Raw genomic sequence first — 25,186 nt, 5'->3', positions numbered from 1 at the left:
TTATTTAGTTAGAACAACTAAAATGAGGATTAGAGAATAACAAGAAATTAAGGCGTATAGATTCAGGTTTCTTTTGTTCTGGAAATATAAATACAACTAACTGGTTTTATCCAGGCTATCCGAGCTTCTCATGTTTTGATTGATGTTGAACATAATTGTTGAGTATTTCATTTGATCATTCTGTTCGAAAATATTCGCCTAAAATGTGATAATTATGATATATGATAATTATTTTAGATAATGCAACATATAATATTTACTTACATATATTTAAATATAATTAAACCTGTTTTTTGTTCAATGTCAAATGAATGTGTCATCAGTGTTCCTTGGTTGTTGAATAATAAGTGGTTAAGCAATAACTCTCAGTCCTGTCTTCCTTCACTTAGGTTTTCCTCTGATTTTTGTGCTTACCATAGTTTCCAAAATGTTTTTACCTGTCTTATATCCTCCATGCGATGTTAGTGTCTCCACCAACTAATCTCGTCTCCTTTCTGTGTATAGTACTCTTCCATTGTATTGTATTTTCTTATTTCTTTACTTCTCATTCTGTCTACCTTTGTTACACTCCTGACTCTTATATTTCATTTCTACTGCTTTTATCTCGCAAATTACTCACGACTCTAAAGTAATCATTTGGTAGTAGCTAAAATAATATTGTATGTAGATAAATAAGTTTAGATGGGTACTATTATAAGCTAAATTGTGTGTATATAGTAGAATATAACATACGCGTAGTAGATAGGTGAAATAAGGTTTTTGTTTATTCTTATTTAGTTATTATGACGATTATTATATACGTATTTTGATTTAAAACGTTTTTATTTTGTGTTTTAAATATAAGTTATTTATATATATATATATATATATATATATATATATATATATATATATATATATATATATTATTTATTTATTATATATATATATATAAGATATATTTATATTTATATATATATATATAAGATTATTTTTTACTTTTTAGCGAGATATTTATTTTTTAAGTCGGTTCAATGTTTCTGTTAAAAATATTTTATTAGTTTTAAATGAATACTTATTTTAGAATATTGTTATTTATAAATATATGGTATTTAAAAAAACAACAACTCTGTTTTCTATGTTTGCCATCTTTCTAACAACAGATGGGCTTCGCATTTCTTCACAAACTCACTTAATTGTTGTATATAGCGATCGTTTTCAAAGATTTCACCGAAATTTAACAACATATATAACGCTATAATAATTGTAATGGTTTTACCGTATGAGATCTAGCTAGAAAATTCCGTAGCTAATTAATAATAATTAAATAATATCATATATTTATTAATTGTGTTAAATATAGGCCTCTCTTCAATCCATATTTGGTTCAAAGCAATATTGGATGTCTTGTTCTATGCGCTTTTTTTAATTTGGCTTTTAATTCAGGTTAAACTTATTAGGGAATACATAAAAGTCACGTGGTACCAGGTGAAGCGAAAGAGATTGACTTGGTAACACGTGACAAGTTTGGCAACTGCATTCTATCGAGCTGAATTAACTTGTTAGAATATTACAAACAATGAAACATCAATGTAATAAAATATTTAATCCACTTTAAATGATCGGGATCAATTATACTTGTTATCATTTATTAACCGAGTAAGATTTACTTTTTCATCACTTTTAAGATGTTGATAGCAGACAAAACGCCCTTATACTTTTTCTCAACTCTACCGTAATCTTCTCCGTTGATGTAATATAGCAGGGTTCATTAAAACTCCATTAAAAACCTCATTATCCTGGGGCATAATCTCAGTTAATGCTCCTTTGGGTCGACGTATTGAAGTTCAAGGTCGATACATAACTTTTCATGATGTTCTTTCATGTTGGTTTTCGTGTATGTATCTCAATCTGTCATTATTTTCTTTTCTGTGATACACTATAAAGCGTTTAGGTTTGTTTTGGATATTAAATTATTAAGTTTTTGTACGTCGTTTTGTTGATTTAATTTGAATGAAATTGATATGATCGGATTTACCCATTTCAATGCTCACTTGTTTAAAACTGAAGCCTCTTTTAAGCTCTTTCTCGTGTGTTAAGCTTTGAAATATCTCTAAATAAAACTGGTAGTATAGCAGGTGTGTCGTTAACAGGCGGTTAACATTTATGTATTCAAGATATTGCTCATTTGATTCTATACATTTTGCCTCATTTCTTTGCCTCATCTCCCAGCCAATTTATGGAAGCCAGTTCAAAAGAAAAGTTTGTGGTTTTTTTTTGTAAGCGCCCGCCCCATTATTGCGAAAAGATGGTAGTAGAATCATTTAAATGGTTTCAACGCTTTTTTGACTGGTTTTGCTGTATGAAACGGCACGTTGTCATGCTGCACAATCGCCTTATCATGTATTTGAACGTGTTGTGAATATTTTTCGATCAATACACAGTTCAAATTGATCATTTGTTGTTGGTAGTTATCAGTATTTTTGCCATCCACCAGAACAACCAACATCTATTATTATTATTATTTTTCTTATTACATTGTCTTTGCTCTGTATGTTGTGCACAATTAATCATTTTAAAAAAGATCGCCATTTCCTGGCAATATATGAATGATAATTTTCGTTATATTTGGTTATATACATTCTCTTGCCAATAAATAAAAAGTCTAGAGGTAGCTTCCCACATAAACGGATTAAAATAGTTTCCTGTTACCATTAATTAACTAACTAACTAAGATAATAATTCTTATTTGCATTATTACCTGTATATGTGGCAGATCTTAGTTTGTTTAATATTATATTGTCTTGTTCTTGCAACAGCATTGTAATCAGCAAGTTGAAGCCACAGATTCACCTATTTCTCTAAATCATGTCTTTCATGTATTACAAGTTGCTATTTTCAAACCTTCCAGTTTACTTCCTTTGAAAAAAGTATGAGATTTGTGCTTAACTCTAATTATTCTTCAAGATTCTAAGGTAAGCTGAGCAACGGCTGATTCCAATATTTAACTTGTAAATAATAAAAAAAAAGTATTTCAAATCAATTATCGATGTAGGTTTTTATGAAAGACTTTGATTGATTTGCTCAAATTCGTAGGCATTACCAGAATGGCATTAATCCAATCCCAAAGCTGAATAAAAACGACAATACTTTTTCCTAGACGTATTATATATACATTAATCTTAATTTATTTATATGTTTACATTAATTAAGATAAAAATCGACCTTGAGGAGTTTTTATCGAGCAATAACACAGTTTTTAGTACATATTTTAGTCTCTATACGTATCCAGCGCTGTGTAGTTTAATTTTGCACTGTTATACATTGATGAAGACATCGGTGATCACACGGGATGAGATCCGGTGAGTCGTGAAGTCTTATAAGAAGTGAAGTATCTTAAATACAAACCCGGCTTAGATCTGATGACTCCATACTTGAGATTGTTTAATGAGAGATGTCCGTCATTGTTTGACGCTACCTGTCACTATTAAATTGAATAAACATGTCGTTTTCTGTAATTTTCTGGTTGTTGTACTGTCAGTGATAATACCTTTTTGGGTGTTTTTTGCAGGATACGAGAACCAGGACTGGTTTATACCATCGCCAGCACTGCAAGTGGACGAGACGGACCTACAGCTATCGCCGGACCAGATCCGAGAGACCTTAAACTATTTTCGTAAGTTAGTTAGCGTTAGTTTTTACTTTACCATCGAGAAAAATACAAAAGAGGAGAACAAACCAACATTATCTTGATCGGTTGCTAGATTTTTTCTATTAATAGCCTTGCATGCATTGTCTTTCTCTCGATGGGCGTGTTAACAGGAATATTAATCTTGTAACGACTAAAAAAAACACTTTCCGAGATATTATATTCCTAATTTCGGCGGTGAAGGCGCTTTCGTATATATTAATAAGCTTTTGATAACACTAATAACACGGCTAATAAAGAATAAACTATTAAATATTACACATGACCCAATTTTGGTTTCCATTTTAATGTTTTTCAAAAATGGCGAAGGCGGTTTTCTAGTGAAAATATATAAAATAGTCTTATGCACGCTTTCTTTTACTCGATGAACATATTAACTTAAAAAATATAAACGTTAATGTTATGACCATAGAAAGGATGACAATTTATTATGTGTAACTAATTTCGGGACTTCTATTGATGGGAAAATCTGGTGAAAGCACATTTCAACATAAACATTAATCGAAATACGCTTGCATATACTTTCATTTATTTAATTGTTGTATTTATATTTTTAATAAAGCGATTTTAATAGCGTGACTATATCATAGACCACAATATTCCGATCAATTGCCGCTAATTATAATTTTTCCCTTGAATAGATTAACAATAATGGTGAAGGCGAACATGCAGTCCAGGAAGTTAAAATTATATTTATATATATTTTATTAACTATATTTTTTTAATAAATAGCCTTGCATATATTTTATTTTTCTCGGCAGGAGTATTATATTAAGATTAATAACAGGAACATTAGTATAATAACTATAAAATTTGTTTTTTATAAAACAGGTTTTTTTCCCTTAAAAAGTTGTCAAATAATGGCGGAGAAGATTTTTGAAATAGTAAATTTTGAAATTTTTTTGTGCATACGTCATCAGTTTAATGTATTGCCTGTCGCAATTTGTAAATTCGTTTCAGAATCAGACAATATTTTCTTTCTCGTGTTATTCTAGTAAAAAAAAAGAGATACAATGCTGTCTAATTAGCTCGAACAAGTAAACGAATGAGCCTGTCAAAATCGTTCAGTTGTCAGATGTATGTAAAATTATTGAAAGCAATAGTGATAAGAGGTTATAACTCTAACCTATAAACTATTGTGGCTGTATAATTAATTGTAGTTTTTAGATGTACTGTAATGTTAAAATAAATTATGTTTGATATCATTTTCATTCAATTATTTTATTTAGATTAGAATTTTATTGTATATGAAAGCCCAACTGAACTAAAACTCAGAGTTGATGCGGCAACATTGCGACGTTTTGACGTCGTAAATTTAGATGAAGTATGTACGAAATAAAACAACTTTTTTGACCAAAAATAAACTATTATTTTACTTACAAAAACTATTTTATTTTATGGAAAGAAAAAGCGACTGGTCTGAATGGAGCTAAAGAGCGATACCGAGGTTCTTATCTATTAGAAAACAGGCCAAACTGCCGCACTCGTTCACTCTTCAGGTAGTTTTCAAACACATGGGCGGATAGTCATAGCCGCATTACATAAAATATATACATATTTTTTGAAAAATCATAATAACAACGAACTTTTGTTTTGAGATTTCAAGAAAACTCTTCTGTTTTTATCTAGTAGATGAAATACCAATGTTGAAATGGTTGGAAATGGCAATTTCAGTTAATTTATGTGGTAGCCATTTTTATTCTTTTTGAATCTTTCCCATTGCATATTAATATCTAGAAACTATTTACTCATTAGCTGCTGAGCTGTCTGATTCTGACTTAGAGAGTGAACTAGCTTTTCATTCAGTAACCCTTGTGATTTATTTATTCAACCTTTTTTGGTCCCCCAAGCCGTTCTTTGTCATTGATAATAATATCTCCAGTTTTAAATGAAAACAAAAACGAGCAGTTAATATGTCCAAAAGTTAGTCTAAATTTATTTATCAAAGTACAACATGGATAATGCAAAAGAAAGAGCGCTTTTAGTGACATTTTTGATTATGATGAAGAAATATTAGTGAAAGTGAATATCAACAATATAAATCAGTATTCATCAATTGATCGTGCAGAAGTTACTGATTGTTGTCAAATAATAATTCTGGCCGTAACTATTACCCATTCTTTGTTTGGCTGCTCTATCTAAAAACAATCTTTAATGAATATACGATATTATTTTTTAAAACAACAAATATTTCCCAACAACTGCTTGAACTTAATGGTTGAAATACGCTGTGATTGAAGAATAATATTTATATAGCAGGTGGGACAAAAGTCCCACTACTGTTTCGATTGCGCGCCATCTTGGTTAAGTAACGTTTAACTCAGGTTGGCTTTAACCATTGTGTTGTGTAGATGTCTATATTTTATTATGAATAAATATACGCCACAACAACGAGCAGAAATAGTGACAATATTTATTGAAAATAATCGTTCCATTATTGCCACTCGGCGGAAATTGCTTAAACTCAAAAACAGCCTAAACGTCCAGTGCCTCACAAAATCACAATTTATCGTTTACATGCGAATTTTCGACAGTACGGTACAGTACAGCAGACAGGCCTCGGGAGGATGACAACAGACTTCTCTTAACGCTGAAAATGTGGCTCTGGTGCGCGATAGTGTTGCAGAGTCCTCAGAAACATCAATTCGAAGACGTGGTTCCCAGTTACACATTTCTGCACGCAGTTTAAGACGAAACAGTTGAAAACTGATTTGAAAATCTATATTAATCCAAAATTTGCTACCGAGAGATCTTGATCTTCATCTATCGAGTTGAATACATCAATGCAATCCTAAGGCTGTCTGGTGAAATTGAAGATTTTTCATCTGAATTGATAACGAGTGATGAAGCCTATTTTCCTCTCAGTGGTCACGTCAATAAACAGAATAGTTCGTTTTTGGGAACTCAGAATCCTCAACTAATTCATGAAACATCTTTGGATCCACTAAAAACTACTGTATGGTGTGGTATTCATGCTGAAAACATCATTGGTCCCTTTTTTTTTTTCAAAATTACCAAGATGTTGTAGTTACTGTACTGGTGAACGGTACCAAGACATGATTCGAAATTTTTTTGTGCCTGAAATGGAAGAGCAAGGGCTAGAGGACATGTGGTGTCAGCAAGGTGGGGCTACAGCACACATAGCTCGTTCAACAATTCAATTATTGCATGACGTTTTTCCACGAAGACTAATTTCGCAAAGTGGCGATTTAGCATAGCCAGCCAGATCTCTGAATTTAACAGCACCAGACGTTTTCTTGTGGAACTTTTTAAAAGCAAAAGTTTATGCGAATAAGCCCCAAACGATTCAACATCTTAAACACAATATTCGTCACGAAATTGAAGAAATTCAGCATCAGATATTGCATGATGTCATGAAAAATGCTTTAAAAAGAGCCGAAAGTTGCATAGCGAATCGCGGTCACCATTTAGCCGATATGATTTTTTAATCATAACGAAAAAAAATGTAAAGACCAAATAAACTTTTTATGAAAACCGTATTTACTTATATTTTCTTTGGGTAAAGTTATAGGCAATCAAAATAGTAGTGTTGTATTATATGAGTTTGTCAATAATAGTGCCCCATACATGAGTCAGATCGGGCCATATGTTAAAAAATTAACGAAATTAAGGTAGTTGAGCCTCTAGTAATGAATATCCCTCACACAAAAAAAACGAAACCGATATTTCGGGACATTCTAATATTTCTACGATCCACATTCGCCCTCGTATACTTCACCTTTCTCTCCGCTTGAGGCGTGTTATCTTCAGGCCGGCAAGTAAATGGCAAGGGAATGAATGTTACGACCGAGCAACAGACGTCGCCTTTAAACGTTTATTGACTGGTTTTGCAATGAAGCCGTATGAGTCACGATATTGTTATTAAGAAAGAATGTGATACGAATACTTAATATCTGATGCCATTCATTATGCTGGCCAAAATGGCGTCGATGTACTCGAATAGGCGACAGGAGAACATATAAGAGTTATATGGTTGATACTTTTGATGTATCCGCATTTCAATGAAACGAATAACATGAAAATGTCATGATTTACTTTGATGATGTAAGCTTGGATGAAAACGTTTATAGAGAAACTAGTAGACCGGACATACGTCCTGTTTAAACATCATTTTTCATGCCGACTGATGTATAGTCACGTTGACCAACGATTTTAGTTTTTGTTTGAACAAACGTGTGGTGATATCAAGCGATGCATTGATATTTGACCTAACAACATTTTCATTTCCTCCCAGTTTGGATTGCACCTAAACACGATGGACAGATCTGGGCGACCGTATATTCATACAAAAGCCGTGAATATATTCTTATAAAAGCGTCTTGAATATAGTCTACATTCTTGTATATGCCACCCACTACCAGTGTATGATGTTGGAAGAATATATACAGTACCAAAGTTATCAATGTAACTTGTTTCATTTACTTCATGCTTCAGTCTCAAACAGGCATTGAATATGTATATCAATTTTATTGCTTTTCGTGCTAGCCCTTTCAATAACACAGGTCAAATATCATCAGTTCCAGAAGCCTTTTGATTCATTCCATGCATATTGATGTTGTCAATTTCTGCTATAACTTCCATTGGAGAAATCAGCTACATCAGGCTGATATACAGGAATTGTATCCATTGTAGGTTATATCTCATTTGGTTGGAATTACAGATCATTTGAAAACCCGACCTGACACATAGATGGCACTACTAGAATTAAATCCATATATATTTTAGTTAGCCCTAACCCACAAAAGATGCGTGTATAAATTTGACAGCTGTTGGATCATTAATTTGTGAATTATAGCATTTTGAATGTAACTTTTGTTATTGTGAAAAATATGGATAAAAAGGAATTTTGCGTATTGATAAAATATTGCTTTTTGAAAGGAAAAAATACAGTTGAAGCAAAAATTTGGCTTGATGCCGAGTTTCTGGACACAGCCCCAGGAAAATCAACCATCAAGGATTGGTATGAAATGAGCACCGAAGACGGTGAACGCAGTGGACGCCCAAAAAAGGTTGTTACCAAGGAAACAATTTTAAAAATCCACAAAATAATTTCGAATGATCGCAAATTGCAATTGAATGAAATAGCAGACACTCTAAAGATACCGACTGAACGTGTACATCATATGATTCACGAATATTTGGGTATGAGAAAGCTTTGTGCAACGTGGGTAACGCCAATGTTTGTTTCAGAGCCGTTATTTTGTATGCTATTTCTTTTTTTTATCTCGTCTTGTTGGATATGCTGTATATTTTTAACCGACTTCGAAAAAGGAGGAGGTTCTATGTTCGGCTGTATATAATTTTTTTTAATGTATGTTCGCTGATTTCTCCGTCAATTGTGGGCCGATTTTCAAAATTCTTTTTTTATTCGAAAGAGTGCACTTCCGAGGTGGTCTCATTGGACCAAATCGGGATCTGTTGGGGGAAGGGGGTAAATCGAGGGAAACGCTAAAATCTCAAAGACACGTACAACCTTTTCACATATTTTGTATCTATGATAATCAGTTATTTGTGTATATTTGCGTAATTCATTGACTAAATATATAATACTAAAAAGAGAAAAATAAAATATTTTTATTTTGACTCAGTACGTCTTCTTAAAATTCTTCTTTTACTAATTGACAGGCTAGATTAGGTCTATTCTATTTACATAACCTAACATCTGACTATATTTTGTAATTCGTATTTTGTATTTTAAATAAAAATTGTTAAATAAACTGCATTTTATATTTCAAATAAAGGACTTTGAAGGACAAATGAGGTAATATTTTGTTTTCATATTTTAATTACATGAGAGGTGGTAGTTTGTAATTTATATTTTAATTGAAGCAAAGCTTTTAAACTAACTGTTGAATATATTATTGCGAACAGAAATTATTTTAAACATATTTAACATAAATAATGTAATGTAAAAGGTGCTCATAAAATAATATAAACGTGGATTACTTTTTCATATATGTAATTAAGGCGAGGCTCTCGTGAAGGTTGTACCGGTTGTTATACTGTGTTTATTTATATTTAATTATAATTTTAATTATAGTTATATTTAATGTCACTTTTATGTAAAAATAGTTGCTTTCGATTAAATTAACTTGACGTTTTCTTGTTTCAGTTCTATGTAGTGACCGCGTAAGCCAAATGACCAAGACCTACGATGATATAGAAGCAGTAACTCGGCTTCTAGAGGAGGTAAATATAGCATATATTAAAGTTCGCCCTATCCTGTATTATTTTGTGCATTACGCTTGCTCAAATATTTCCAACATTTATAATATTTTCAACATTTCTATGCCGATGACCACGCTTGAGCCACAATGACCGCGCGAGAGTAAGGGTTAGGCAGTATTTTTTAGGTGAATGTTATGATCACATTGTTCTTCAATAAGTTTATATGATTCTTTGTTACTTAATGAAGAAAATTAGCTGCAGACAATTTGAAAATATGTGTGTAACCTATGAATTATTAATAAAATGTTTAATTAAACGTAATTTAATGTAATGTATATATATATATATATATATATATATATATATATATATATATATATTTGGGTATGAGAAAGCTCTGTGCAGTGTTTGAAGATGATCAAGCGTAATAAACCCGAGTTTTTGCGTTGATATGTGACAATGGATGAAACATGGCTCCTTCATTTCACTCCGAAGTCCAATCGACAGTCATCCGAATGGACTGCATACGATGAACCTGCTCCAAAGCGTGGGAAAACGCAACACTCGACTGGTAAGGTTATGGCGTCTGTATTTTGGGATGTGCATGGAATAATTTTCATTGACTATCTTAAAAAAGGAAGGACCATCAACAGCGACTATTACATAGCATAAAATCCACCGTATTCTCCAGATCTGGCCCCCAGCGACTATTTTCTGTTCTCAAATCTCAAAAGAATGCTCGCTGGGAAGAAATTTTCTATTTTGAAGCAAATGATAAATCGTACTACAAAAATGGTATCGAAAAGTTAAAGGGTCGCTATAATCAGTGTATCACCCTTGAAGGGAATTATGTTAATTAAAAAAAAACTAATTTTGCCAAAAAAATGTGTTTTGCTATGGTTGGCAGAGGACTTTTCAATTGACCTGTTATGTTACAACACTAAGAATAACACAACAATTTAATTATTGACATAGCTATATTTGGCCGATATATCGATATTTTTTCAAAAAAGTTAATTATGCTTCTTAAACGTTATAAAAAACATTTAATAATTTTATAGTTTAAATTGGTACTTAATTTTTGTTACTTAATTGTAAGGCTTTATTAAAAATATCTATATTTTGCGAAAAAATATCAAATGTTTTTTTCTCCGATATATCGATTTTTTTTAAATATCGATATTTTTCTCGGTGGCCAACAGCCGTAGTAGATTTGTTAATGCGTCACAAAATCTAAATATTGTAGTTTATTTGTATAATATTAAAATGGTCAATTAATGCCGATTAAAAAATCCTCCTACATATCGTATTATCTTGCAAAGCAGAGGTCTTCAGGTAGAAAAATATGGGTCTCAAAACTGTTCAAAAGTCCCAAACAGAAATAACATATAAACTTATTGAAGAATAATGTAAACATAACATTAACCTATAAAATACTACGTAACCGCTACTTTCGTTTTCTTCGTTTCCCCTTTATGTTTCCGGTACCTCAAATCATTGAATCGATATTTTCAGAAAGAAAAAGATTTAGAACTGACCGCACGCATCGGCAAGGAACTGCTCCAGCACAACAACAAGCTCGAGAATACCGTCGCTTCTTTGGAGACCGACTTGAAGGCCGCCCACGAGAAAATCACCCAGCTGAGCCATGAGTTGCAGAAAAAAACCGAACTCATTCAGATACTTACCAATGACATGGACGAATCCACGCTGGAAAGCACCTCATCCGGACGGATCAATCTAGACCTGATGCAAAAAAGAATTGGTGAGTTCTATCGACATTTTCAACTTTATTTTATATATATACGGGCTACTATATGATAACATAGATCACCTCAATGTATGACGTCAAAACGTCGCGATGTTCCACATCAACTCTTGAATATAACAAAATTCTAGTCTAAATAAAATTATGAAACAATAATTTTATCAAATGCAATTCATTTTTAACATTATTGTACATCTAATGCATATATTATCGAATAATTTAAACTACAGTTAATTATACAGCCACAATTGGTTGGAGTTATTTTAACAATTGGTTGGAGTTATTTTATTATATTTACATTCAACTCTTTTCCACAACACCCATCAGATGGAGTTCCAGGCGCGTTTTGTATGTAGTGGTATGCCCTGGAGGCCTAATCCACCTAATTAACAATTGTATATCCAAGTAATGTATTTTACTTTATTAGAGAGCATATTTACCTTTTTACGTTGGTATCACTGTATTTTTTGTTTCTTCTTTCACTACCTGTGTACACTATTCTTGATAAAATTAATCAATGAATTCTCACTAATGCATTTACCATAACTACAAAACAGTTAGTATATATCCTCTCCTCATACATTATAACGTAATGCTCATATATAATTCTGAACAATCACACACATTCATGCATATACATCTGTCATACTCTACAATAAGATATCCTACAGTTATCGTATATTAATTATATACTCACCTTTAATTGTTTCCACTATCATCGCCCTGTCTTGGAAATTAATAACTAATATTAATCAATAACTAACTAATTCCAATTTATCTAACATTTGTTCCCGGTATCATTTGTCAATTTCTTCTTCAATGTGTCTGATCAAGTTCATCCAAACCAAAGGTGTTATTAACCATTCCAAGTCAACAATTCTAAGCAGAACAAGAACAATATATCTGCAATGAATTATTAATAAATGTTACAACTAATTGTTTGCATTACAACCGGCTCGTAACTCATCAATTACCACCGAAAGTAAAAATATTACTAATAACTAGTGTTAGGAATAAGAATATTGGCTATAAGAAAATAGTAGACAACAGTTATAGTTGCAAAACAGCAATTACTATTTGAGTCAAATTTCGACTGTTTTTCTATCCAACGATGACGTACCGAGATGTACGAATTCCTTCCCGACAGAGATAATTATTTTATTTTCTGCGCTGTACAGATCAGTTAATTTTAAATTGACAAGTGGCAGTGTGAAAAAAGGAATGGAATAATGATCCGAAATATATTTAATGGTATTTCAATATTCGGAAAGTAACAATGACATAATATAATAAAAGTAATTGGTTTATTTCTATTCCATTCAATTTTTCAACCATGCCATAAATGAGACAGAGATGTACACATTTATTTTCCAACTTTCTGTGGGAAAGAAAAAGAAATGAAATAATTGCTATGATTTCTCAATCAATCTTTATCAACTATTTAATCATAGCATTCTTATAATTAAATACAATAATAATTTTATTTATAATTAACAAGGAATATTTTATATTATTCGTGAAATTTGAATGAAAGAAGTTTTAAAATTTAAGAGGCATAAACAAACATAGAGAGACAAAGTCAATCAAAATATCCTATAGTGGCCAAGATAACGTGAAGGCCGCCAAAATTATTTTTCTATTTATCTATCAAAACGTCCTTTTTTCCTTATTACATTAATAAATAATAAAAAAAATGCTGCTATATTAATGTACAATATTGTGTTATTTACAATCATACTACATACAAAACATAAAACCATATATATTGCATATAAATCTATGTAAACATAAATTCGGCAAATTATTTTCAAGGTCGCGGCTGGACTGAAACTAATTGGTCCGAAAATAGTAACCCAAAGTACACGACTGAAACAGTCGGTAGTAAAAAGTAGTAAAATCAGTCGGAAAGAAAATAACGATTGAAACAATTGATAGTTAAAAGTAGTATCTAATTTGGTTCTCTTTTGGTAATAATAACTTCCATACCCATGGGTCATGTTCCAAACCCACGAACTAAAATTGTTCAGCTTATAATTTTTAGTGATAACATTGAGATATTATTAAATAATAAAAAATCATATCGAATTTTAGATTTAGTTTGTAAATAAAAAAATATCTAAGGTAATTGATAAAATCTTACCAATTTAATTTAACAGTTATCTGTACTGGAATATTCAGGATAGAGAGTCCTGTATAACCAGACAGATTAAAGAGTTGGTCGCACTGTAAATATAACTTGTAACAGCCTTCGGCGTAAAGATAGTTTTGGCTCGTGCTGCCATTCTCCGGTACACTACAACCGGCTCGCAACTCATCAATTACCATCGAAAGTAAAAATATTACTAATAACTAGTTTGTGATGTTGATGTTATTTTTTGTCGGCGCCGCGCTGTTTGATGATGCCACCGCACTGATAATGGCGCGGACTTGGTACCGACCCGATTATGTAAGTCGTCTCAGACGGAATTAGTTTAAAGTTGGTGGTGTTTCTGTTGCAGCGTCGTTGCAGGACGAGAACAAGAGCCTCAAGACGGAGTTCTGTCGATTGGCGTCGTGTGCCGATGACTTCGAGGCACAGGAACAACGATTGCTTAGGGATTTGACCGGACAGTTGAGTAAGTAGTACGACACGCTCGATTTAGATGCGCTGAATCACGCGGCATTGATCCGGTTTATTTTTAATGCGTGTTCTTTCATTCTCTACGAGATTATATAAAAACTAGCGATCGCCCTGTAATATAGATCTGTCCTCATAATATAGTAAAAGGATTAATTTAAAAATCATATGTTAACAGGTCAATTGAAAAGTCCCCGGCCTACTATAGTAAAACCGTACTAAAGTGATACACTGATTATAGCGACCCGTCAACTTTTCGATTCCATTTTTGTAGTACGATTTGTCTTTTGCTTCAAAATAGGCCTCAGTTTCGGCGATCACCTCTTCATTTGACGAAAATTTCTTCCCAGCGAGCATTATATTGAAATCTGAGAACAGAAAATAGTCGCTGGGGTCAGGTCTGGAGAATACGGTCGATGAGGAAGCAATTCGAAGCCCAGATTCATGGATTTTTGCCATCGTTTGCACTGTCTTGGTGAAGCAGCACTTTCTTTTTCTTCAAATGCGGACGTTCTTCGGCAATTTCGTCCTTCAAACGGCCCAGTGATGTTATGTAATAGTCGCTGTTGATGGCCCTTCCTTTTTCAACGTAGTCAACGAAAATTATTCCATGCGCATCCCAAAATACAGACGCCATAACTTTGCCAACCGACTGTTGCATTTTCCCACGCTTTGGACCGGGTTCATCGTGTGCAGTGCACTCGGATGACTGTCGATTGGACTTCGGAGTGAAATGATTGAGCCAAGTTTCATCCATTGTCACATATCGACGGAAAAACTCAGGTTTATTACGCTTGATCATCTTCAAACACTGCTTCGAATCATCAACTCGTCGTTGTTTTTGGCCAAAAGTGAGCTCGCGTGGCACCCACTTTGCACAGAGCTTTCTCATACCCAAATATTCGTGAATGATTTGATGTACACGTTCAGTTTATATCTTTAGAGTATCTGCTATTTCATACATTATCAATTTACGGTCATTCAAAATCATTTTGTGGATTTCTTTAATGTTTTCGTCGGTAACAACCTCTTTTGGGCGTCCACTGCGTTCACCGTCTTCGGTGGTCATTTTACCACGTTTAAACTTAGCATACCAATCCTTGATGGTTGATTTTCCGGGCACAGTCCAGAAACTCGGCATCGAGCCAAGTTTTTGCTTCAACTGTATATATAACTGAATTGCCTTCAAAAGTAATATTTTATCAACGCGCGAAATTCCTTTTTATCCATTTTTTTCACAATAACAACTGCGTTCACCTTCTTCGGTGCTCATTTCATACCAATCCTTGGTTGATTTTCCTGGTGCTATGTCCAGAAACTCAGCATCAAGCAAAATTTTTGCTTCAACTGTATTTTTTCGCTTCAAAAAGCAATATTTTATCAATACGTGAAATTCCTTTTTATCCATATTTTTCACAATAACAAAAGTTGCTTCACTCAAAATACTATAATTCACAAACTATTGATCCGATCGCTGTCAAATTTATATACACATCTATGTGTCTGTATATTAAAATATATGCAAACTATCTCAAGAATTAACACGCACATTAATTTTTTAACTTTCGATAATCAACAAAGAATTAATAAGTGCAAATTACTACGCCACTGAACATTAATAACAAAGTATCATAAGTAACATTATTTTCAGAACTGTAATTGATATTAGATTTCACCATGTATATTAAAACAATAACGAATACAATTAGGTAATTTATTTTTTACAATTTAGAAATGTACATTAAAAGAATTACAAATATTTACAATTATTTAAATTAACTATTGATTTTCCAAAACTTAGGTCAAACTTATTTACAACCTCTGACAACTAGAACTCATTCAGATTCAGATTCTAAATTGTTTCTATAGATGTTTAGATTGTGTAAAAAGTAAATGAAATATTAATAACATCTCGTGCTGAAAAATTGTCAAATCTAATGAATTTAACTAAAAGTTAAATCGATAATTAAACCTTATATCGTTAAAATTAATTAAGGTCCATAAGTAAAATAAATTTCCGACTTCTAATACATAATATTATATTATATTCAAAAATACTCAAAGAAACGCATTAAACAATATTATTTTATCATTACGATGGTTGTTTTCCGAAAATTGACCTAAAGTTAACCTAAAAATTAAAATTGTTTTTAAAAAAGAAACCGGTTAGTTTATGCGAATCAGAAACAAACGATTACATTTGTTGAAAACAAATAGTGCATCAACAATTTTGTTATTCTGCAAATATCGCGTCTTATGTAACAGCATGACTAAAAAACCCATAATTAAAATGGCAATGCACACAAGTGATTCATTGACATTTTCTGCCATCAATATTCATTAACTATGAATAAAGTAACAATAACGATCATATATAGAGATTTTTTTAACAGTTATATAATATTACAATAAAAATAGGTACTTATTGATCCAAACATTTTTTCCTGCATATTACGTGTATAGACCATGTATTTGATTTAGTTTTAAATCTCATCAAAGATGGGCCACTAAAGAGAAAATACGCTTATTTTATAGTTTTTATTCGATAAAAGTGGAAGCCCAATCCAGGAGGCTAAAAATGTTAATGATGTTTATGGTTCAGGCACTGTAATCAGTAATAAAAGTATATTAAACAGAAAACCGTTTAAAGCCATTTAAAAAGCTTAGGTTTAAAGTGAAGCTGGATATATAGATGCCACGAGTTAAACTACAAAAACCTCCCGCATCAAATGTCTATACCATTACTAGAAACATTTCAAGCAATTATATGAAAATTGCAGAAAATCTAGAACTAAACTCAGACCATTCACTGATGGTTGTGACTTTATGTAAGTGCATCATAAAGCCAAATAATTGCTGTCTGTTTAATAGGAAACCCGATTGGATACTTGGGATAGAGATTGAGGAATAACTGGATTTTGAGGTGGAGAATTTGATCAAGGATATTGAGCAATCGGCATGGGAAAATGCTCCAGAAATCAGACGGAAACTAAACGGTAATAACTACCCTAGAAAAATCCTAGAGATTCTTCCGCATCCACTTTATAGTCTGGACTTGGTACCAAGTGATTACCACCTATTTTTGTCCATGCTAAATTCTTTGCTGATGAGAAATTCGCATCAATAGGGACTTCGATAATGAGAGTATGAGATAGAATTTATCTTCAAACTGGCAACAAGTCATCGAATAAAACCATACATATTTGACCTAAATCGAATAATAATGGATTTCTTACTACATCTCGCAAACGTAACGTATCGGGGTTTCATAAAAAATCAGAAGGAAACTGGTTGTCATTTTATAAGGACTTAACTGGAGGAACCAGTTCGCATTTTTGTCGCCAATAGTAAAGCTAGTTTTTATAAATTCTTCGTATAGTAAATTTATTGCCACAACAAATCGAGGCTGCATGATACTGGCAAGAATGTGAATTTAAAGAAAATTTGCCAAAAGAACTATTATTTTAACATGGAAGATCTCTCAAGTCGTATCGAAACCCGTAAGATAAAAAACGATTGTTTTAATTAGTAAACTAATTTGTACTATTCTTGACAAAAAAGTGAAAAACATCAATGTTAATTTCCGTTAGACAGCTTCGAAAACGGATGAGAACAGAAACCTAATAGAACATATTATTAAATTATCAAGTTAATATTTTAATTAAATGAATGAATATGCTTATTTACAATATATTGAAGTACTCATTGAGTTCTTCTAATTGCATAACTGTCCCTGAATAATAGCACATGGAAGGTTTGGATATTTCATTACTCCTTCTTCAATAATAGTCCTGCGTTAGATGTCCTGAGTTAAATAAAAATAGCAATGGCCTATTAATTGGCCTTACAAAAATATTTAACGTTTTTTTTTTATTTACCAATAATTCTTGTAATATAATCTTCAATATGAGTTGAAACATGTATGACTGCTTTTGATCCCCTGCCTTGATATAGACCCTAGATAGTCTTCACAAGAAATTATATGAACAATGATATTAGCCATTGCTGAAAATATAGCAAAGATCACTTGTATTTTTAAAACTAGATCTACTCTGCACTTTTATGTATGGTAATTTTTTAATTTAGCGTATTAAAATAAATGAGAAACCATTTTTAAATACGAAACGTATTTTTAACAACTTTAGAACATCTAAAAATAAAAATCAAAATGCAATGGTTTTAAAAAGCAGTTGTTTATATAACGATATACAAAATAATTCGAGGTATAAGTATCAAAATTTAAATGATGCTTTATTAAAATAAACTTGGGTATTTCCAGGTCAGAAAATGAATTATTTATTTGCTTTTAAAACAAATTTTATAAACCAATAGTGAGATTTTATGGCCGCACTTGTCATGTATTAGTGTTGCCAAATGTAACAAATACAAACTGCTGAGTAAATGATGCTTACTTTACAAAAGACGGAATCACATTTGTATTATTTAATTTTGAAGATGTCCTCAATCCGAAACCGTATGATTCCTGAAAGATTGGGGAACAGTGATTGCTATGGGAGGACAATATTTCAATTTCTAACAAATAAGGCTTCAGAGTTACCAAAAAGTTTCAAAACTTATTTACACACTTTATAAAGCCGTACTCGTGGTAATGTTAATGTTCTAGGATAAGCTGGTGTCTATAGATGTGATTAATATATACCAAGCCAATTCGCTTCTCGAATAAATTATCATTTTTCGTCAAAAAGTAATAACCATATTTTGAATATTATTTACAATAGTAGAAAGTACACTAAAACCACATTATACCGCCATTTGTAATCGAAATTAAATTTCATCTACAGATCGTTATAACACTGTATCACTTTACTAATCTGTTTCAGCTTGTGCCAATTCCAGCATGGGTTTCCTTGAGGATGAACTGGACCGCGTCAAAGACGAGAACCGAGCCCAGCACGAACAAATTCTCTCTCTTCAGTCCCAACTTCAAGACACCGAAGACAAATTGAGAAAGGTAAATAACCATCATTTAAGGAAGCACTGTTCTAAAACAATAACATTAAGTAATAATTTTGATTCTTCGAGGCAAAGGGAAAAGAAAATATTAACCTCACATGTAACTTCTTATTTAGAAATGTCTATAATTCAGACTTATTTCCCAATAAGAATAATTAAAAACTATAAAAAAATACGTGGAAAAATGTATGGATTCGAAAAAATGTTCCAACCAACCCAATCTTTTGGCCATCATTCAATTTTTCAGCACCACAAAAATGTAATTGTTGATGGAAATCCACTTCGGCAAGTTGAAAATTACAAATGCACGAATTACTTTCTCGCGCCCTTAATATTTTCAGCAAAACCGAACCACTGACATTCAATATTTCTTGCAGATGTTACTCGAGAACTCAGAAATGAGTGGACTGCTTCAAATCACCAAAGACAACCAGGGCAGCCTAGCGGTGGAGCTCTCGGAGTTCAAGGCCAGATATTACGAGGTGGAAGCTTTGCTCAGAGATGCTCAAGACCAGATAAGGAAGCTGCGCAAGAAACATACGCCGGGCGCTAGGTTGAGTCTGTTCTCGTCCTTGGGAGCCACCGGTACAGCACCTTATGACAGTCTGCAGAACGAACTGGAGATGTCCATGCATTCAGAGCTCAGTATGGATTCGGGAATATCTACCAACGACATGTACGTACTGATCTTTGGCGTGAGTGCTTGGTCTAATAAATTATGAACAAATTGCAGGCCTCAGTATAGGAAGGTATTCGAAACTGTGCGATGTGCTTCCCAGAATTCGTTGAGTAGCGCTGATAGTCTGGGCAGCTTACATTCCTCCATGGGTGGTTACGTTAGCAGTTCAAGTCTGCAAGGAGGTGGTCCTAGAATGAGCGTTAGGTAAAAATTGATTTTTCTCTTATACCTATTTTACCTATAATAACAGCTCTATTTGGTCAAGACATAATTTCTTTTCAACATAGTCTTTAATGAAACAATGGGCCCATTTGTTGATTTTGTTGTTGAAACTGTAATATTCTTAAACAATTGCTACAATTTTGTTTTTATTCAATTTTAAATCTTAATTTGATAATACTTCACTGGTTTCTAGATCCCAAATTGGCCAAAGTTATAGAAGATCGTCTTCATCAATTTACAGCAGTAGTTCGTTGGGTTATCCCAGCATTGACTCGACAGGTCAGTCCGATAGCGACTCTATGCCTACCACGGACTCGGAGGAGGGTTATCCGTAAGTCGAAAGCGGTTTTACTGTTGTGGACGATATCCGATTTGAATATCCGTAATTTCTATTTCAGGGGTGCCCCACGTAAAGGCGTTCCGGGCATACCTGGTGCAACCGAACTAGAAGCCGCCTTACAGAGACTAACTCCAGGGGCCGTGCTGGCCCGGCGAGCTAACCTACAAACAGGAACTTCCTATGGCGGATACGAGGGCGAAACTTACTTGCCGTATGGTTGTCGTACACCAGACAGCCTGATGTCTACAGGTTCTGGCAGCAACTACTACGGAACCACCTGGAAATTGCCCGAAAAGTTGCAAATCGTGAAACCGATGGAGGGCTCGCAAACATTACACCATTGGTCGCAATTAGCGCAGCCTACATTCGGAGGCCTACTGGAAGAACGACCTGGAGTTAAAATTAGGTATGATTTTTTGTTGATTTATAAACCAAAAACAATATACCAATATATATAATTCTATTTAAGTATTTGTATATAGTAATTTTTAATTGTGCTGAAATGTTCTAAACATCTTGGATCATCATATAAACCACTGTAATAAGATATCTCCAGTAGTTCAAAGCCACTGTTATGCCATTAACTGTCTAAAGAAGCATTAACCACAACACAAACTTATTTAAATATCAAATATTCAAAAAACTAGAATACTGTAAACAAATTAGAACACTGTCAACGAACCAGGTACTATAATGTGGTCTGTATTTCAAAAAATGACTAAACCATTAACAAAAAAGTTTGAAAAATATAAGTATTAGCTTAAAATATTACATCAAAATATCCTTTCTCAAAATCTATTTTCTTCTATCTCAAAATAAGCATTAAAATATCAGCTCTAGTTTAAAAAAATACTAATCCTTTAATTATAGCTCAAAATAGTCTAGGAAAATATTAACTATATAACTAATACAATAAAATATGTACCAAAGTATTAAACGTTGATCAAAACGATGTCCTATATATTGGCTAAAATTTAAAACTGAAAGTTATTTTGCAAATTAAATGTAAAAAATAACTTGCTAAAATATCAATTATTCTTACAATCCACTAAATACAGCTATTAATTATACAAATCCAAGCACTAAACTATTAATTATAACTTATATTTAAACAAATGTCAACTGCAACTCAAAAGTATAATCTAAAATATATATATATATCAGATTTATTTCAAGACAATTTGCTATTAACTGTAGTTCAAGTGTGGTATTTCAAAATGTTATAACTCAAAACAATTTAAATAAGTGTCTGCTGTGGTTCAAACGTGTTCCTCGTGTTTGTTGCAATCAAAGTACTAAAATATATCAATCATAACTCAAAACAATTTGGATAATTTGTAAACTGGATATGTCAAACTGTAGTTCAAAGTAATTTAAAAATATACCAACCATAACCTAATTTACTCAAATATTAACTGTAACTCAGAAACTAGTTTAGTAAGGTATCAAGACCAAAGCAAATACAGCCAGTATAATCATATTAATAAAATTAATTTTGCAGAGGTGGCAAAGAACTGGAAGACATGGGACTGGAGTGTTATGGCTTGAGCGACCTGGAGGAAGACGAGGAATACAGCAATCCCGGAAAGTTGTTCGACAATTCCGTACACACCTACACGTACACCAACAGCACAGTGATGCATCCCGATGACGGGACCTTCGTGACGCCGAGCAACCGAGGTAGTAGAGTGGCTTCAGTCTGTAGCAGTATTCAGAACTCGCCGCCTCAGACGCCCGCGGCCCTGAGCCGGCGTAATTCGTGCAGCACGTTCTCCACAACGTTCGGTCTTGCTAAGATGCTTAACGAGCGAGGTATGTGCTTTCCTGTACGCCCACATACTGTAAATATTCGATAGAGCTTCGTTGTGCGAGCTTTTGCATCACCAGTACACCTCCACCCGCACGAATCGATTCATCACTAAACCAACCTCCGATTCGGTTGCAGGCATCAAGGCGGCGACGCCGTCCGCTTTCAACACGCCCAGTGGACCCAACAGTTTTACACCGACGGCCACACCCCACAACAGCCCAGACCAGAGCCCATGTAGTACCAGGGACGGATCGCCCGAGCCTGCGGAAGTTTTCAGTCTGCCTCAACTACTGCTCAGTTCGATGCCTCAGTTCTTACGGGGCAGCGTGGGAGTCAAGAAACCAGCGCACACGAAGGCCACCAGGAGGGCAGCGCGAGTGGAGAAACAAGAGGTAAACAGCTGTCCTTTTACCAAGCTGGCTTTTTTTGAGACTATTTATGAGGTGTAGTGAATCGGAGAGGGGCGGGACATTGAGACACAATTATCTTATTCTGTGATGTAGTTTTAGTGTAATCGAATACATTGCTTGGTATATGAGAATACTATATTTAGGTTTTGGTTAATAGTAATTTCTATTTTTTTTTTAATTTTTTATATCTGCCTCCAGTTGTTAAAATGACAATCACCAAAATAACTACACTCTAAAGAAACATAATTATTTCTCTGATTGATATACAACCAGTAATTTTTACAAAATTTTAAAGCTCTTAATATCCTTTAAATTACTTTGTATTCTAAAGTTGGTAAAATGAACAACGATGATAAGCTTTAAATTTGATTACGTTGAGGTAATTATTTATGATTATAACAAAAATAAGCGATATGAAACTCATTCGTTAAGACATTTATCCAATTGTTATTCTAATTTGTAGGCAACCATGGAATTTTTTTATGGGCTTTTTTAATTAAAAAGGGGCTGGTTTTTAATTACATATACCATTTTAATGTTTTAAGTGTCATTTTCTAGCATGATAGAACTTTGGCTTGCATTAAAACTTGTGTTGATTAAATCTAAAGTGAAATCCTACTTTAATTGAAAAATCATATCCTTTACATACCTGTTCAGTCTGCTTCATTTTTAAGGGAATAAAGCCCGGCCCGTCATTCGTACAGTTTTTAAATCGTCCCTTTCTATGTATACATATTGCCTAATTTTGATAAACGTCATTTCAGAGTTGATTTATTATCATCATCTGTCAACTGACAAGTAATGATATTGAAAGTTTTATTATTATTTTATTCTATTGTATTTGACATCGTCTTATATATGCAACCAGTTATTTAAAAAATAGTCATTCTGAAAAACATCAACATTATACTAAAAAAATGGTTGGTTAACTACTATTAAAAAAAGGCCATATAGGGTTTTTTAAAATAATTATTAACATTAACTTGTCGTTAATGTCTAATATTCCTAGAAATATATTTTTGTATATATATTTTTGATAATTTTTTATATTATATGATTTTTAAAATTTAGAAAACACATATTTTATTCTGCATACAAATAGAGTACTCCTGGTATTTCAATACACTATATTTGGGTTTCGGTTAATAGCCTGGCTTGACCTTCAGCGTATGTCGACTAAAAATAGAACACTAATATCAATATTTAACTGTTGTTGTTGTTATAGATATGTATTTGTTTTGGTTCTTATATTTTTGTATTGTAAATAAAAGGCTGCTTAATACATTCGCTTCTTGCTTTTATTTACCTTTTATATGTACGAGATAAGTAAAAAAAATTGATAAATATTCTAGATTATTCATGTTCAGGTAGGACATTCGTACAAAGGTCAAGAATGCTATATTAATTCTGTATGCCGACGAACTTTTTTCGATAACAGGCTGGCCAACTTAAACCGTTTCCGTCGAGCTTTTATTGATTTGGCGTTTGTTTTCTGTTCCAGAGTTTGGTGGGGAAGATCGAGAAGATCGGAATAGGCAACCTGATGACGGGCAGCGGCGCCATGTCCATACCAGGAGGCATGTACTCCCGGTCTTCTCTGACCAGTCCTATGGCACAACTAACATGCTTGCTGCCCAGCCAGAGCAGTGATAACTTGACCAACATCACCGAGAAATCCGCATCCAACATGCAACAATTCACATCAGCAGGTAAGCTCGCTGTTTTTCGTTGATAGAGCTGGTCATTACTAGTTGATGTACAACGAATTTAGATTATTCGAACATAAATGACGTCAACACGTTCTTCTTTTGGATCATTATCTAATTTTATTGCCGATGTGGTCGAATTTGGTTCTTCATTGTTATTCACCAAATATCCACTGTTGAAAGTTTCCCCAATGTATTTGATGGAACCAGTTGGCTAGGTTCTTTCAAAAGCTCTTTGTCCGTAGCTTATAATGGACAATCCATTTATGGCCATGTTTTTGTTGAAGAACCAAGCAAAAAGGAAGAAAAAAAGCCAAAATAATGTAGCTTTCAAAAAATAGAAACAGTGAGGCTGATTCAAAACACAGTCTATATTCTCATATTATTGAAATGGGATTGAAGAATCACAAAGCATTAACATTTTAACGCTTGTTCAATTAAATAATAAAAAATAAACGGTTTGATTGAGTAATATATCTGGAGCTGGATTTCTCATGACGGTAACACTGTTACAAAATATTCTAATATCAGACAGAAATTGGATATAATTGATCAACTAAAATAACAAGGCTTAAGATATTCTGATGATGTGTAGTTGAATAAAATTGTATTAAGTATGTGTTAGAGCGAGAAAGATCTGATTTATTAAAGGAGATAGTGTCGTAATAAAAATAATTACAAAAAAGTGAAGAAATGAAAAGTACAAAAAAAGAGACTGCTGCTTTGAGAGGTATAATGAAATAACTATTAAGAATATATTTTAAAAAAGGGTTTTATTAACTA

At 32.9% G+C, this 25,186-nt stretch overlaps 1 protein-coding gene and 2 long non-coding RNA genes across 19 annotated transcripts in view; 1 reads left to right on the top strand and 2 right to left on the bottom strand.

Moving 5' to 3' along the window:
- The window catches only part of milt (trafficking kinesin-binding protein milt), a 120,404-nt gene that overhangs the window by 92,426 nt on the left and 2,792 nt on the right, over positions 1 to 25,186 (top strand). For 13 of the 15 annotated variants that reach the window (XM_076410649.1, XM_076410651.1, XM_076410653.1 and 10 more), the window contains 12 exons: positions 3,551 to 3,655; positions 9,822 to 9,898; positions 11,393 to 11,642; positions 14,144 to 14,260; positions 19,104 to 19,234; positions 19,614 to 19,912; positions 19,970 to 20,119; positions 20,331 to 20,468; positions 20,536 to 20,883; positions 21,979 to 22,289; positions 22,423 to 22,679; positions 24,199 to 24,406. In XM_076410649.1, the coding sequence (XP_076266764.1) occupies positions 9,848 to 9,898; positions 11,393 to 11,642; positions 14,144 to 14,260; positions 19,104 to 19,234; positions 19,614 to 19,912; positions 19,970 to 20,119; positions 20,331 to 20,468; positions 20,536 to 20,883; positions 21,979 to 22,289; positions 22,423 to 22,679; positions 24,199 to 24,406 (2,260 nt within the window). In that variant the 5' untranslated portion in view covers positions 3,551 to 3,655; positions 9,822 to 9,847. Of the gene's footprint in view, positions 1 to 3,257; positions 3,342 to 3,550; positions 3,656 to 9,821; positions 9,899 to 11,392; positions 11,643 to 14,143; positions 14,261 to 19,103; positions 19,235 to 19,613; positions 19,913 to 19,969; positions 20,120 to 20,330; positions 20,469 to 20,535; positions 20,884 to 21,978; positions 22,290 to 22,422; positions 22,680 to 24,198; positions 24,407 to 25,186 lie in introns of those variants that run through there. The other 2 variants (XM_076410648.1, XM_076410647.1) reach the window with 2 other exon arrangements.
- Positions 473 to 14,121, bottom strand: LOC143200278 (uncharacterized). 3 transcript variants are annotated; one of them, XR_013006675.1, is made up of 2 exons: positions 13,786 to 14,121; positions 473 to 646 (listed from the first exon to the last, which is right to left on the bottom strand). It is a non-coding gene; the product is annotated as an uncharacterized LOC143200278 (long non-coding RNA). The 3 variants fall into 3 exon arrangements; XR_013006677.1 differs by lacking the exon at positions 13,786 to 14,121 and adding an exon at positions 3,530 to 3,609 and having other exon boundaries at positions 529 to 646; XR_013006676.1 differs by lacking the exon at positions 473 to 646 and adding an exon at positions 2,822 to 2,898.
- LOC143200283 (uncharacterized) lies at positions 11,802 to 12,481 on the bottom strand. The gene is made up of 3 exons (XR_013006682.1): positions 12,343 to 12,481; positions 12,086 to 12,191; positions 11,802 to 12,027 (listed from the first exon to the last, which is right to left on the bottom strand). It is a non-coding gene; the product is annotated as an uncharacterized LOC143200283 (long non-coding RNA).

The sequence above is a fragment of the Rhynchophorus ferrugineus genome, unplaced genomic scaffold, assembly GCF_030347505.1.
Source record: "Rhynchophorus ferrugineus isolate W39M unplaced genomic scaffold, kcgeb_rfMv2 rfM7, whole genome shotgun sequence".
Taxonomy (NCBI): domain Eukaryota; kingdom Metazoa; phylum Arthropoda; class Insecta; order Coleoptera; family Curculionidae; genus Rhynchophorus; species Rhynchophorus ferrugineus.
The sequence above is the reverse complement of the archived record's forward strand: the minus strand, read 5'-3'. Positions and strand labels throughout refer to the sequence as shown.